This window comes from Merops nubicus, unplaced genomic scaffold (assembly GCF_000691845.1).
Source record: "Merops nubicus isolate BGI_N331 unplaced genomic scaffold, ASM69184v1 scaffold41293, whole genome shotgun sequence".
In the NCBI taxonomy this organism is placed as follows: domain Eukaryota; kingdom Metazoa; phylum Chordata; class Aves; order Coraciiformes; family Meropidae; genus Merops; species Merops nubicus.
Window position 1 is genome coordinate 21,254 of NW_008599193.1, and position 15,107 is coordinate 36,360.

The 15,107-nt window shown below is 35.1% G+C and overlaps 1 protein-coding gene across 1 annotated transcript in view; it reads left to right on the forward strand.

Annotated features, from left to right (window-relative positions):
• EFTUD1 (elongation factor Tu GTP binding domain containing 1) overlaps positions 1-15,107 on the forward strand; it is a 77,930-nt gene that overhangs the window by 20,985 nt on the left and 41,838 nt on the right. The window contains 3 exon segments of the mRNA XM_008937273.1: positions 2,282-2,433; positions 3,092-3,270; positions 3,966-4,101. Coding sequence (XP_008935521.1) covers positions 2,282-2,433; positions 3,092-3,270; positions 3,966-4,101 — 467 coding nt within the window.

Below are 15,107 nucleotides of genomic sequence, written 5' to 3' on the forward strand. Positions count from 1 at the left end.
CTACTAATATCTCTTCTCTGGAAATTTTTCATACATTCCAAACCCCTAAATAGCTTTGAGCAGCTGCTTTCAAGGCAAAAAAAAAAAAAACAACAAAGTTTTCTTCTCCACCATCTGCTTTGAATTTTGTATTGTTAAGCCTCACTCTCTTTTGCAGTAAAATAAACCAAATACAAATACTACACTATCCAAATTCCAGATATATATATTCAGTATTATGTCACAAAGATTAAGAGGTGATTTTTTTTTTAAAAAGAAAAGGTGAAAAAAAAAATTCTGAGGAGTTTGTAGTGGCAATTCTGTCTTGGTTTTGCCTTTCCTGTGACATGAAATATGTCCATCCCATGTTCTGTCTTCTGAGACATTTTATCCTGGGGGCCTCTCTTGGGTAATATTTAGAGATTTTTAATCTATATATAGTTTTCTTACTCTTTTGAATTGAATGTTTGGATTCAAGGTAAGCATGATAACCGTGTTCGGAGTGATTTCCTCAAGTTCTAGGAAGAATTTTGATAAAACTAAGTGTCTCATTAAACATTTTTTAAAATTAAGTCTCTTGTAGAATGTGTTGTATGCAGAAAAGCATCCATATGATGACATATAACAAAAATAAATCTTACTGTCAGTGAGTTGATCTCAGCCACATAATCTGTTCAGGACTTTCTCCCCAAGAATTAATCTAGTGAGATTAGAGCAAGAGTCCAGTAAGTGTTTTTACTGGTTACACATAACAACTTTGACCCTTAAGTGATGAGTTGTTTACCTAATTGGGAGTCTGGAATAGTAGACATGGGGATGTCAAGTAGTAGAGATCATAGTTGTATGTCTGTTCTGTAAAGAAAAGTTACTCTACCGCTGGAGCGCTTCCAGCTGTTTTCTTCCTCTTGTCATTCATTCCCACTACATGTACTACTATGTGTAGTGTGGGAATAGTAAAGAGAGAATTCTTCTGTTTCTTCTCTTGAGTTAGAATTCCATTAAGAATACTCATATGAAAAATAAAAAGCACTGGTTATTGTTTTGGAGATAAAATATGTACTAATGCTGGAAATCGATACTTGTATTTCTGTTGCTCTTAATGCCAAAAAAAAAAAAAACACCCCCAAAAAAAAAAATTTGAAAGCATTCTAGTTCCATGAAAAAAAAAATCTGCATAACTTAATTGTTTTTTTTCCTGCTTTTAAGCCATGGTGATGTTTTTTTTAATGTAGGTACCTGACAGCACTGTACAGGAGATATTGCCGCTATTGAAATGATTGAACAGAATAGATTATTCTTAAGAGTAACTCTAATAAATATAGCAGGATCACAGGTTCAGCTCTTTAACATGGGAAATTCATAGAAACTGAGTGTCAATTGGGAAGAGAAGATGACCAGTATCTGAAAGTAATTTCCTTGTTTGGATTTTATTAAATTAGAAGATAACCTCATGTCACACATTTATATTTAGGGCTGGATTTAAAAATCAAATGGATAATTCCAGACAATGCTGTTAGATTTCATGTATGTGTAACTCACTTTGCTGTTTAAAATGTTTGAAAAGAGTTGCACTTCAAAAGAAGCCGTTTATATTGCCTTATGTAAGAATGGTAATGACATTCTTTAATTTTTATTATTTATAACTTTAAATCTTACGTTAAAGCACTTTGTTTTAAGGCAGACTTTGCCAGTTAGTAGATAGAAATAGCATCAGTATACTAAAATGATTTTTTGTTGTTGCCTCATTTTTAAGTCTTTTGTCCTTTATAAAGTTACTCACTTTAAGGGAAGGTAGCTATAGCAAGCAAAGAGTTTTCTCTGCATTTGAACACTTGGTGCAAAGACTACCTTAAAAATAAAGGTACCAGAAGTAATTTTAAATTGTAGTATTTGACCTCTATTGAGAAGAAAAGTCTGGTAGTTTTTTCTCTCTTGGTATAGGTAACCTTGGACCGGTATAATACATTATGCTTAGTCTGATCTCAGGATAACATATGGGACATGGTGTAAAAAGCAGTTTTGAAAATTGGCTTGGATTTCTCAAAAAAAGTGAGAATTCTCACATCGATGGGAGAAACTTGACTTTAACAAAATAAATAGAAGTTTAACATAGTGGTCTCTTCCTAAACATCGCAGAGGAAGAATTTACTAATTTTAGCTGACTTAAAACATATAGTGTCATGGAGACAAAAGGCATTCTGCATAAGTTTTTACTTATGCCCAATACAGTATTCTAATGGCTGTGATTTTATTTTAAAATAAATTACATTTCCAAATACTAATGTTTTAAAATACAATGTAGGCCTTTAACTCAAGAAGAAATAGCTCATCGGCGTGAACTTGCAAAACGAAAGCATGCAGAAAAATTGGCAACAAATCAAGGAAAGGAGCTGTCAGAAAAGCCCCCGAGTGCAAACTCATCTGAAGTAACCAGAAACACTGGTGATGCAGAAGGTATGTAATGTTCTGCTATCTGTTTTTCTCAGAGGATATTTAATACTAGTGTGTAGGTGTTGTCAAGGGGCTGCGTACCATACAAAGAATGATTCACATACCAATCCAAACAGTTCAATAGATGGAACTGGACAAAGAGTGAGGAAGGATTTGTAAGAAAGCTGATAGCTCATAAATGCTGTAATAGTACCATGGATGCCTGTTACTATGGCCTGAGAATGTGCTCAGTCTCCGTACTTCGAGTCAGTGAAAATAGATGATACTTGTAGGAGTGAAAAAATAATTTTCACTCGTGAGTAGAAAGGTGTGAGGATTGACTTTTGCCCTTGTGTATGGGGTATAAAGATGTGGTTTTGTTTGGCTTACTGCTAGAACTTGCTCATGGACTTGTTACTACCATCCTTTATGCCGGTATAACTTTGAATTACTTTAAAATTTTATGAGTAACTGTTTCATTAAAAGCAAAAAGCTTAATAATAAGTTGGTATAAAAGCAGAGTGTAAGCAAGAGAGCTGGATTATGAGTTACAGTGGGGCATTCTTGCCATCTTCTAACGCGTCGCCAGATGTGGTAGAATAATGTAATTGATTATTTCTTTCTTCAGATGATGAGGTAGGAACTGCTTTTATACTTCATATATTTTTCTAACTTTAATTAGGTGAAGATCAACAGCTCACTGGTCAAGCAGAGGTCATGACGTCAAAGGCAGTGAAACAGGAAGCAGACAACAAGGAGTCTTTCATTGCTTTCGCTAGAGTATTCAGCGGTGTGGTGCAAAGGGGGCAGAAGATCTTTGTTTTAGGACCAAAATATGATCCTGCTGAGTCTTTGCATAAGGTAAGAGGTGACAGTGGGCTGCTACCGTAACTTGGTATTCTCTTAAAACACTGATAACTTTTTATATGTTCCTTATAAAAAAAATAAAAAAAATCGACCTAAATGATTCTATGATTTCTAATTTAGGTATTTGTAGTAATAAATGATTGTGTCTATAAGCTTGTTACAACCTTTAATGTTTCCAAAATAGTTTAAGTACAATGTTGTATTAGCTGATAATAAATCCAGTGTGTGTATATATATATACACACACATATATACTTTGATTCAAAGAAAACTTGAAAAATAAAAACAGTTCTTCCAGGGAGCACGAAGGTGTGTAATAGGATTGAAAAAAATGGTGTTACATGTTGAGATTATGATCTTAGAAGTTCATTACTTATTAATTTACTTTCAAACATATGTTTTATTGGTAACAATGAAAAGTGAGCTAGGAGTAGTAGACACCTAAAAAATTGCCAAAGAAAGCATTATTTTTTTATTTTCTTGGTGACATTTCCTTGTTTGCCACAAAACTGCATTTTTGGAAGGGGATAAAAATATTTTCAGATACTTGTGGGTTTTTATTATCTAAATTTTGAAATTAAAATGCTTTAGAATGTATTTCTTAGCTTTGGAATGCAAGGAGGTTTTGAGGAAGAAGTTTTTATTTGTGCTAAGTGATAATATCCAACACTAGCTGTTTTACTCTGTAGCTGTCATCCCCATGTTCTGCCACAAATGATCTGTCGCTAGTACCTCATATGACTTGCTGTACATTGGAGAATCTCTACTTGCTTATGGGAAGAGAACTTGAAGAGCTTGAAGAAGTACCTGCAGGAAATGTTCTGGGTAAGATATAACAAGTTTTTAATTGCCTAGAGCTTGAATCCTTGTATCATCCAAAATACACTGAAATTGTTTTGATGCGATTAATAATAAAAATATTAATTGATTTATTTAAGTTTTCTTAGGTATGTCATGTATGCAAATAGTGAAAGCACTCTACCTAACTGTGTTTTCTGTGAACTTTGAATTGTGAGGAGGGAAAAGATGCACGAATAGGAGAAAATTAGGGATTACATTATCCTGTTATCTTCAGGTTGGAGTATTGCCAGGTAAGGATCACCACCACGAATTGCTAAAGGCACCAGTAAGAGCTCAGATTTTATAAATTGCAAGGATTTTATTCATAATATTTTCCCAACAGTGGGAATTCTGTAATATGACTTCTCTAGTGATGCAGATAATTGTAGTTTTATTTATGGGTCTACTTGAACTACGGTGCTAAAAATAATTTCTTTTAAGACTGTGGTACATTTTGAACTTTCTCCATGGACAAGGTTTTAAGTGATAAGTCATCCTAATCATTGAGTTATGCTCTATTGTACCAGTTTCTGAGCTGCTTTGCTCTACAGTGTGAATTCTTTGCTGGTTTTATCCTTCACTTGTCTTTTTTTAATATTCAAAGTAGGGTTGAGAATTTAGACTTAAAAAATTATTTTGTTCTTTGTTTTTCAATTTTGTGAATGAACATGTACGATGGCAAAATAAGATGTTTTGGTTTCTGTCCTGCTCCGACATGTCTATTGTCTGGTTTTGAGACATTTATAGTAAATATGTAGTAAGTTAAAATCAGGTTTACTCCGTCAGGTTCGGGTTTTGTTAATCCAGGCAGTTAATCATGCTGGTAACTTTTAGCATAGGCCTGGTGTTCAGAACATTGTGAATTAGTTTTATTTGGCATCTTAATATTTTAAAATTCTGACTTATACCTTACTCTAGTCTGATGCCAAAGCTGACCATTTTCAGTATCAAATTATATTAAGTATATGGTCCACTTACCTCAAAAATTCTTAGGAGTTTGGGAAAAAAAACCAAAACCACCACCTCAAAACACTCTGCAGTAAGAATGAAAGGATATTGTCTTTGTGCTTACCAAATAAGAGAAGAAAATATATTATGATAATTACATTATGTCTTTAATGTTAAGAGTTGACTGAAATTTCAAGAAATGTTTTTGTAACCAATTAATTCTATTAAAAATGTGAACAGTCGCTCCTGCTGAAAAAGTGGGGTCTAGCTTTCCATGTAGAAAAGCATGTTAGTTGAGTAATACAGAAGTTCTGAGTGGTGACACAAGAGTTGTCATATATAGAAGAATTCATTATAATTTTAGATGAGAATTGAGTCGGAGCTCTTAGCCAGACTATGTTGGTAATTTGTCACTTTTTATGAGATTATTGGATAGTCTCTTTATGTATGGACAAAATAGGTTTTAATTTTTACCTTGAACATACAAGCTGAAGTGTATATGTTTTTTTTGTTTTTTTTTTTTTTGTAAAATATGGTGTCATTTTAAAGAATTTTTGAAGCTAAAAGCCCTTAAGACATTCTTATTCATTTGTTTTGCCCATTTACCTGTAAAGCTGCATTGTTAATTTACACAAATTCAACAAACACCTTTACTGATTTGTTGTTGATTTACCACACTCGGGAGAGAAAGCAATACATTTATATGAAAGGAATCTGTAACAATGGTGATGCAAGACTTTTATTGTTCCTGTTAGTAACAATGATTTCTGTTTCAAAGGCCATTTATCTCCCAGATTTAAAGCATACCAGCAGTGAGTTTTCTCCAGCCATATAAAGAAATTGCTTGTAGATTATCTAGTAAATTAAGGAAGCTTTTCTAAAGATGTATAGTTTTACTCTATGTCATTGAATTATTGCCATAAGGCATACACAATTAATGCCTGTTTCCACTTCAAAACCCGTGGTATAGGTTTTTTTCAGATTTTTTTTCTTCAAGGTGTGGGGGTTTATTTTGCTATTTCTTACAGATTGTTTCTTACAAGGAAGAACCTATGTGGTCCTAGTAAGAAGCCTTTTTACTCTTTATACTGTGTTATTCAAAGGCTTAATGATCAAAGATGTTTTGGTCTGATACACAGGTTGCTTTACTGAAAGTGAAAAGGTTTAGTCCTTTTACAAAATACTCTTCAAAGTATACTTTAAAGAGGAGAAATACTCTTTAAACTTGAAAAGGACTTGTCCTGGTGTTCTATTAATATTTCCTTAAATACTCATCTCCTTTTAATTACTAAAAATCTGAGAAACTTGTAGCAAAATATTCTAAGAGGAAAAAGTATCGAAGCACACTGTATTTGAACTACAAATCTGTCACACAGTGTTCAAGAACATCCATTTAAAAAGAAATGCTGTGCCCCTGTCTAATATGCACAGTTATTATGGCAAGCTTTGGACACATTTTTTTCTGGTATTATTCTGAGTTCCTGGAAGTTAGGAGAGACAAAGTGCATTGCATTAGTTAATTTGTATTGCAAGTTTGCAGCTCAAATGTTTTGTCAAAAGTATTTGTCAAACAGCTTTAAGCAGTATGTAATTATCGAGTAATATAGCAAACACCAAATACTGATTCCTTCCACATAGCAGTTTATAATTCACAATTTTTCTTCTTTACAATCTCTGTGACTACTGCACATTTTTCGTAGGTCTTGATTAGGAGGTGAAATATGATTTAAAACAAATGAAAAAGTTGTTTGGAACCAAGAATAATAAAGTCTTTGTAATAAATCTTCTTTTAAAATTATTTGCCAGAGTACTCTATGAAAAGAGTCAAATTCTTGTCTCTGACAAAACACCTGGTTTGTAGAATTTGTAGTTTAGAAGCACTATTGATTTCTCCTTTCTGAGAATTAAAAAAGAATATGTGAAAAGAATGACTTCTGAGGAGGGACTCCTGTGTTATTTTTGACTTTTTTTTTTTCCCCTGCACTTCTCTTGGAGGTCCTGTGCTAGCGGACAGGAAATTGTGCTGGGTAATTGGTCCTACTGGGTTCTACTTTGTACTGCGAATGAACAGAGACCTTGCAGGAGGAGAATCTAGTTACTGGAGCAGCAGATAAGGTTATACTAGATAGGTATATGCCCTCAGGTTCCAAATGGCACTTGTATTTGGTTGAAACTGCTGAATGAAAAGTATTATAATCATTGGAACAGGCCATGAAAAGTATCTTGAGATTTAATTTGAAAAAAATGTTGAAGTACAGATCCAAAAATAAATCCTGTGTCTCAGTGCGCTGTTTCAGGAATGGCTTATTTTTTTGTAATGTGTCACAGGACTTTTGCATGGTATGCAGCTGCTGAATTTGAACCTCCCTGTGGTTGTCAGGTCTGAGAGTCCTGGGAGTGAGAGCCTTGTCTTGCAAATGGTCCATCTGCCTGTCCTTACTGTAGTGCTGGCCCTCTCTGTATCGCTCTGATCTGTCTTAAGGGCCACATGAACTTCTCTACTAGCTTCACCTGTCTTGCAGATGGACTGATGCCTTATTATCTTACCAGAAAGTGCTGTCTATTTAGTAAATTCTAACTAGGTATATCAAAATCATACTTAAGTTCCAAATATAGAGGTACTCTGTGCTTGTGAACATTAGATTTGACAATTATGTTTGTCACCTAAATCTGTATCTCAAAATCAGCTGAGATCTTTTGATTCCAAAACATCTTGGGCACATTTTGGGCTCACCTTTTGAAACCTGCCTGAATACCCATTGGAAAAAATAAAATGTTGTATCATAGACCTTAGACATGTGCTGTTTTGAAACTCTTGTCCTTATGTGTCTTTAAGGAGAGGAACAGTACCTGAATATTAAATTCCAAAGACTGCTCGACTGACGTCTCATTGCATGTTCTTAGTGACTCTGTAATTAGTCCTGACCTGTGTTTGCACAGTCCAGTGCTATGCATATAACAAGCTGTTGTAATTACCTCACTGCCTTTAAAGGTTTGTCCTTCTTTGCTATGGCAAAGATGCATCAGAGGAAGGAGCTTGACGCAGACAAGTATCTGTATCTCCAGATGTGTTTGGCTTCTTAGCTTATTGATTTTTACACAAACTCGGGTTCTTGCTGGGGCACTCCCCCTTGTACAGGGAGCATCTGTGGTACTGGAGGTTCTTGCTACTACCCAAGTTATCTTCTCTTGTTGTGTTGTATTTGACAGGAAGTAAACCCTGGCTGTGGTGTAAAATTCATTGATCTCTACTTCAGTTACTATAGCTCTTCTTACTAGTGCTTAGTTTCTTTTATAAACAGGAGAACTATAAATGGTCCAGGCATGAAATATTAATGGATTTCATTTGGGTGTTATATGTAAGTTCTTCTGTTTGCCAAGTAGTGTTGAGTATTGTTTAACAAACTGTAGGGACTGATAATGCAGGTAAACAGACAGAAAAAATAACACTAACATAAATAAATTGTCAGGTTTTGTTGTTGTTAATGAAAGGTGTGGAGAAAACAGTATTTGTTATGCCATTGCATGAATGATAAAAATGGTGCTTTTTACCAGGAGGGAAAGCAATAACTTAAATTGAAATAGTGTTAAAAGTTCCACAGAGGAAAATATTAAAGAATAGTGTTAAATTATTTCTGTTATGTTTTGATGTTAAGAATATTTTGTCTAAATCAACACTACCTTTATCACATCAGTAAGTGTTTTGAAGCATTAATAAGTCTGTATTCTGGGGACCACAAGAGGAAGTGGTGACAGTTGATTTGCTTGTTCCCATGCAAGAATCCTTCCTTCTGGAGAAGTACAAATCCAAGAAAAGCATCATTTTGTAACACTTGTTCTGGTATTTTTGTGGTTGAAGATGATAGAAAGAACTTAGTGGGTGACCCCCAAAGTGGCAAAGGAAAAATTAGATGGCAATATGAGGAAAAAGTAATGTGGGATCATAAGTAAAGATTGGGCAAGGGCATGCCCTCCAGATGCACAAGATAGCTTCAACCCCTCTCTTTTTTGTTACTGTTGCTGTCCCGTACTTGAAGGCAAAATGCCTTTTTTTTGTTCTGTGCAGAAGATATAGGGGATTTAGTAACAACACCAGTTGTTAGAGGTAATGTAAAAATGTAGTTGAAACTGGCAAAAAGAAGTAGTTTTTTTATTATTATGCCATGCACAGATGAAAGGGCTGGGATACACATACTGGGTATTGATTCTCATTTCTAAGTAATTCACACAAAGCCTGGTGTAAAAACCAAGGAACCTGTTTCTGAAAATACTAATTTAGGTACTTGTAGAAATACGAGTATATTTAGGTACTTGTGTAAGCAAGTAATGTTGTGGATTTTTTTTTAAACTTGGCTCAGTGTCATGTGTTTCTGAATAAATAATTGAAGGATAATCAAGTAATAATTTTTTGTTAATTGGAATAGAGTAAATCTCCAGGCGTGTTGCACGTGCACACTCATGTTTGTGCACACACATGAGTTCAGAATAGCATGCATCTTAAAATGGACGTGTATAGTGCTTTTTATCCACAAGTAGCACAATAGTCTTGTGTTTGCTAGCAAACAAGATCCAGATTTTTCTTAGAGCTCCCTATGTGACTGTTTAAGTGCTTTTTGTGTTGTGTTGAATACTGTAAAAAGCAAAGATTTTCCCTTACCGCTAGATTTGTAGTGCTGGAGTGTAATGCTCAGAGGAGGCTAGATGATTTCCTGAATGTTTTCAAATGCAGTTAACTTTGTGAATATCAAGTGTTCTACCAAATTAAGAGCATTTGTTTCTTTAACTTACCATATGACGCTGTTAAAAGCAGGAATCTAGAAGTCACTCCTGTTGCCAGCTTACTATGAACTGACTTCCTACATGACAAACTGCCGTGTACCTTAGTTTTTCCATTTATAAAATGCTTATTTTCCCATACAATGTTCTCCCATCCTTTAATTATGTATGAAGGACTTACAGCATTCTTGACATGTAAACAACATGACATGGGAAATGCAGGAGATATAGATCCATACTTCTGGATTTTTTTGTACCTTTTTGAAGGTAGGTGCCATACAGCTGCAGTTAGCATGAGGAGCTGTATGAAGTAGTATAGCTAACCTCGTTACAAGGTGTCTAACAAGCATTTTATTCCTTTAGGACTTCACTGAGCAATTTAGGAGCTTTTAATAAGCAGCCTCCGTTAAGAGCAAAGAGCAGCTGCAAGCAGTGATGCCATTTTAAAGGCCCAGAATGGCTTTCTAGGACTGATGCCAACTAGCAAGCATTACCACCTTCTGTGAAAGCCCTAGGAACAGCCCTGCTGTTGCACCAGCCTTTTTCTGTGCAAACATTTGGTGGGCTAATTTCCCTCTCTGAATCAGTAATGTGATTATTAAAAGGGAAAAAAAAAAAAAAAAAAAAAGGCGAGCTTGAAGTGATTCCAGCTGCATGGGCTGCATCATCTCAGCACAGCATGGTCAGTGAACACAGGAGGGCAGTCTTTCTCAAGAATGTTACTGAAATTAGCTGAAAATAGTGAATGAAACAAAGAAAGCTCAAACCTTTGTCTTCAGTTTTGGAATACTCTTCATTTTTATCACTAAGTGCCATGTTATAACCCCAATAAAATAACCTTGCATTTTTAACTAGTTTATAGTGATGCAGCATTATTCAGGAAAAGGTATATAATTGAAGAGATTTTGTTACTGAATGATGTTTTACCTTTGTGAACTGTTGAGTTTACCTGACATCATTGTATCTATATTAATTTCCTATCCAACTAATGTTTTATGCATAGTTAAATTGTTGAAAAAATTGAATATGTTCAAGTTATTTCTTTGAGCTAAAGACATAATAGTTGGCCTGTTTTGGGCCTCTTTCAGTGCTGAAACCTGAAACCTTTTTCTTAACTCTATATTTGCTGTAGTGGACTCGATCCCTTTGCAGTTACTGTTCTTTGTTGTGTGTAGTTCTAACAAGCAAGCTGAATAATTTGTACCACTTACTGGGCAATGTAACATAACCTGGTGCACAGCTAATGAAATAGTATCAAATGAAATTAGAAATGTATTCTGCTCATTATCTGATAAATTTCCTTCAGCCTGTTTGCCTTACCATGTCTGCTGGTTTATTTGTGATTCCATTTTAGGGGTTTTGACTTGACAACCTGTATTGCAAAAGAAATAAGTGATTCATTACCTCGTTCTCAAATCTATATCAACATATCACTGGAGGGGGAAAAATATGACATGTCTCTAGGCCAGAGGTATAGCACTGACATGTGTCTTTATTGACCCAGCCAAGGACTTTTGGGGAATAATACTTTGAATGGTTAATAGTTTCTTTATAAAGCCTTTTTAGGTTGGGTGTTTTTTCAATTTATATTGAAGAATTTAAATTGCTTTTTGAGTAGATACAATTTTTTAAAAAATTTTTCTGACTATAGCTTCTTAAGACTATAAAAGGAAATCATAAGTGTAGTAATTCTTTCTGAAGAAAACCACTTCTAAATTCTCTAGTGCTTCTGGAATGTTCTCTGCTCTAATTTTCAGGAGTTTATTATGAGATCTGAAAAGTGTGTTTAGTCTTGCCACTGGAATACAAGGGTTTTTTTTAATCATATTTAAAGATAGAACTGTAGAAGATTGTTTAAGCTAAAGTCATAATCCATTCATCTAGCCAAAAATGCCTTTAAGTTCACTCTTGACCACTGTTGCATTATGAAGTAAAAAATTAAAATAATGACTTTTTGAGGAAAGGAGAGAATGCATTGAAACATTCTGTGTCAGTTTAAAAACAATTTTAGTTCTTATATTCTGTAAAATCTGTGCTTTCCTGTAAATTAAAATCAGATTTTTAAGTAATCTTCCAAGTGTGAGGGAAGTGCTCCTGATTCTTTGGAGTTTGTTTGATGCAGATACTTGCTGATGCTTGAGGTTTCCCAAATAGTGCTGGAAGGAGAACTACCCAGCCTTGCTGGTGTTGGTTGTTGCTACTTCCATGCCTGTGGGCAGCACTGGGACTAACAGGAATCAAGACGATTTCATTCCATTGCTGCTTGAAGAGACTCCGAGCACAGCAGCAGGCATGTACTCTGCAGCTACTTAATAGAAAAGATCTGGAAAGAGACTGTAGAGAGGGTTACAGCTGCAGGCAGACAGTTGTGTCTGTTTATCACCCCTGTGAGTTTTGGCCTCAGGACTTCAAATTTATTAGATGCCTATTTTTGCACTAATATATATTGATAGAAGTCAGGGCCAGTGCTAAGTAAGACTGACTCCTTTTCCTGGTGAAAGGGTGGAGAACTGACTTCTGTAGTTGTTGCCTCTGGGCAGATGTTACTCAGCCTTTCAATAGCTAACTGTCTGTGGGTTTAGGTCCCAGACACTAGCTGGCTTTTCTCCAAAATTTCTATACCTTCTGTGTGAGTACTTGGTTGGGTGTGATTTTTCAAATCTCTTTAAAATGAGAGAATAGGGATTTTCCCCAGTATTTCACAGTTACAGTCTTTAATCAGCATCAATGTATTATTTTTAGTCTTTCCCTCCATGAAACTGAATATGTCCATATATAAATGAAGAGAGAACAGTTATTTACAGAAACAGCCGTATTTATTACTTGACTAATGAACCTCTTGTTTCTTCCAGTACTGTAAGAGGAGTGTTAGGGTAGTTAGTGTGACTGATGTTAAGTGGTAATAGAAATCTTAAGGTGAAATTCTGAGATGACTGGCTAAGCTCACATCTGCACTGTTGCATTTGGGATTTCCTCCAGGATACTGAGATATGTCACTGGTGATTTTCTGAAGTTACCTTTTCATTTGAAGAGCCTGCAAACTATACCCTCCCTCCTGGGGCATGATTTTGTCTTTGGTGTTTTCCAGTATCTTATTTAAAACTAGGATGTCAGGATTGTGTAGTAGGTGGCAGTTTATTAGTATGGCCATGTGCTCTCAACTTTCTTACGATGTAATTCTAACAGGATCCATCTAACTTGCCTTGATTGGTTGAAAATCGCTAAAGAGACTTTAGTGGCCATTACTAAATGAGAGTCTGTGATAGATGAACCAAAGTGACTTCAGTTTTGTGCTCAAAGTTGTTAGAATTCCGTTTCTAAGAACACTTTGCCTGTTAGTGCTGTTAGTAAACTCATGCACTAAAAAGTAGTTGTAAAATTTAGGTATTTGTCATAGTATGAAGTCATGGTATACTTTGGGGCAGATAATAAAAATGTAACTGGAATACTGTCTCATAAGTGTCATTTAGGCTAGACTTTTACTTAGCTGTGGAATTGCAAAGCCATTGTAGGGTGTCAAAACTTAGATTAAATAATTAAGTTATCTCTTTAGATAATCTTTGTTTTCTGTGTCTTAGAGATAAGTTTTAGATGTGTGTGCATCTCCACTCCTAATGTAGCTTCTCTCTTCCCAGGCTTTGTACACAGGGCTGCTTCTTTACCCTTTTGCAGTCTCAATAGGGACAATGTGCTTTTCCCAATATGTCTTTAAATAACACAAACTACCTGTATAGATAGTGGTATTTATGGTACAAAATATCTTAATTTCTGATGTTTATCAGTGCTGAAATACACCATGTGTAATGTAGAGGGGGGAGAAGACACCTGGATCTAGATTACAGGTTAGTAGTCTCAAAATGTTATCCTCTCTGTGCGCTGTAGTAGGCAGTAAATGAGGGTGGATGGATTTTGTTAGTTAAAACAGTTTGTTGCTATTTTTGCCTAGTTCTTGACTTCTGAATCATTTCTCTTAAATGTTAGCTTTTTCAGCTTTAGTACATCAGGAAGTGGTTCTCTGTATACATGGTTTTTAGCAACAGAAAATTTTTAAATCTCTTGAATTTGTATTGTTCTCATTTTCTGTATGTATTTCTTTCCCAAGGTTATGTAAAATTGAAATTGCTTTCCATGGCTTTGATTGAATAAGGCTTTTCCCCATGTGTAAACAAATACCCTGTGAACAAAAAGGTTCTGAAGAAATTGGTGGGTTTCTTTGGTTTTTTTCCCTGTGTTTCAGTTTCTTCTGCAATATGCACAGTTGTCTGATAAGGATTATATTCTGAGTTGAATACCAGACTATCTCAATATTAAGAGCATCTGAATTATGATGATTTCTTGACAAATTAGAGTAGTTAGAATTGTCATGTAATTTTCCACATTTCTGTACTAGAAATGGAAATAGGAACCACATTAACTTATCTTTTAAACTGTTTCCTTATTCCCATTTAATGTGAAGCCAGAGGGCACTGCTTTTCACACAATACAAAAATGTGTAGCTATTTCAATTTTGGATAAAGGTCTCACATCGATTCACAGCATTGTCAGTGTAGTGAAAACTTTGGATTATGGTTTTTAATGTGCATTTTTTTCCTGCGAAAATCTACAAATGTTTTGACTCTAAATTAAGATAGTCTCACACAGTATTCTGAAAGCCAAATACCTGCAATCAATGTGGCACCTCTCTATTGGCTCAACTCAGAAATAATGTACTGGTTTCAGAGGCAGCATAGTATTAAGTAAAGCTACTGTCATGAGAATGTGTTGTTTAGCTTCCTTTTTTCCTTTGATACTTCTTTTGTCCTGAGAAAAGCTACTATTTTACATGAAAAAGAGATGGGAAAATTTTCCTCTCAGGATGTTTCTGTAACTTTCATGGCTACACTAATTGCCTTGGGGGCAGAGCAATAGCCAGGCTGGAGAAATCAGGCTGGACCTCCCTCAGCTGTCTTTGAAGTGTTAACATGGCTCTGAAATCTGTCCTTTTCCCTCCAAGCTCTCCACACCAAATCTCAATGTTAACCTCCTGTTTTCTCTTTGGATTCCACCTTCTCTCTCTCTCTCTCTTTGGATTCTAACTTCTGCTCTACCTCAGCTTTTTATTTTGATTACTTTAGTTATCCCATGTCAATAAGGTAAGACTAGATGAGAATATTTTGGTTAACCACGCAAAACGAATGCAAAAGCTCTTCTCCTAACTGGCATTGTTTATGCAATATAAACCACTAATCCATGAGGGCAATTTATTTGAATGTGTTATAAATTCCTGC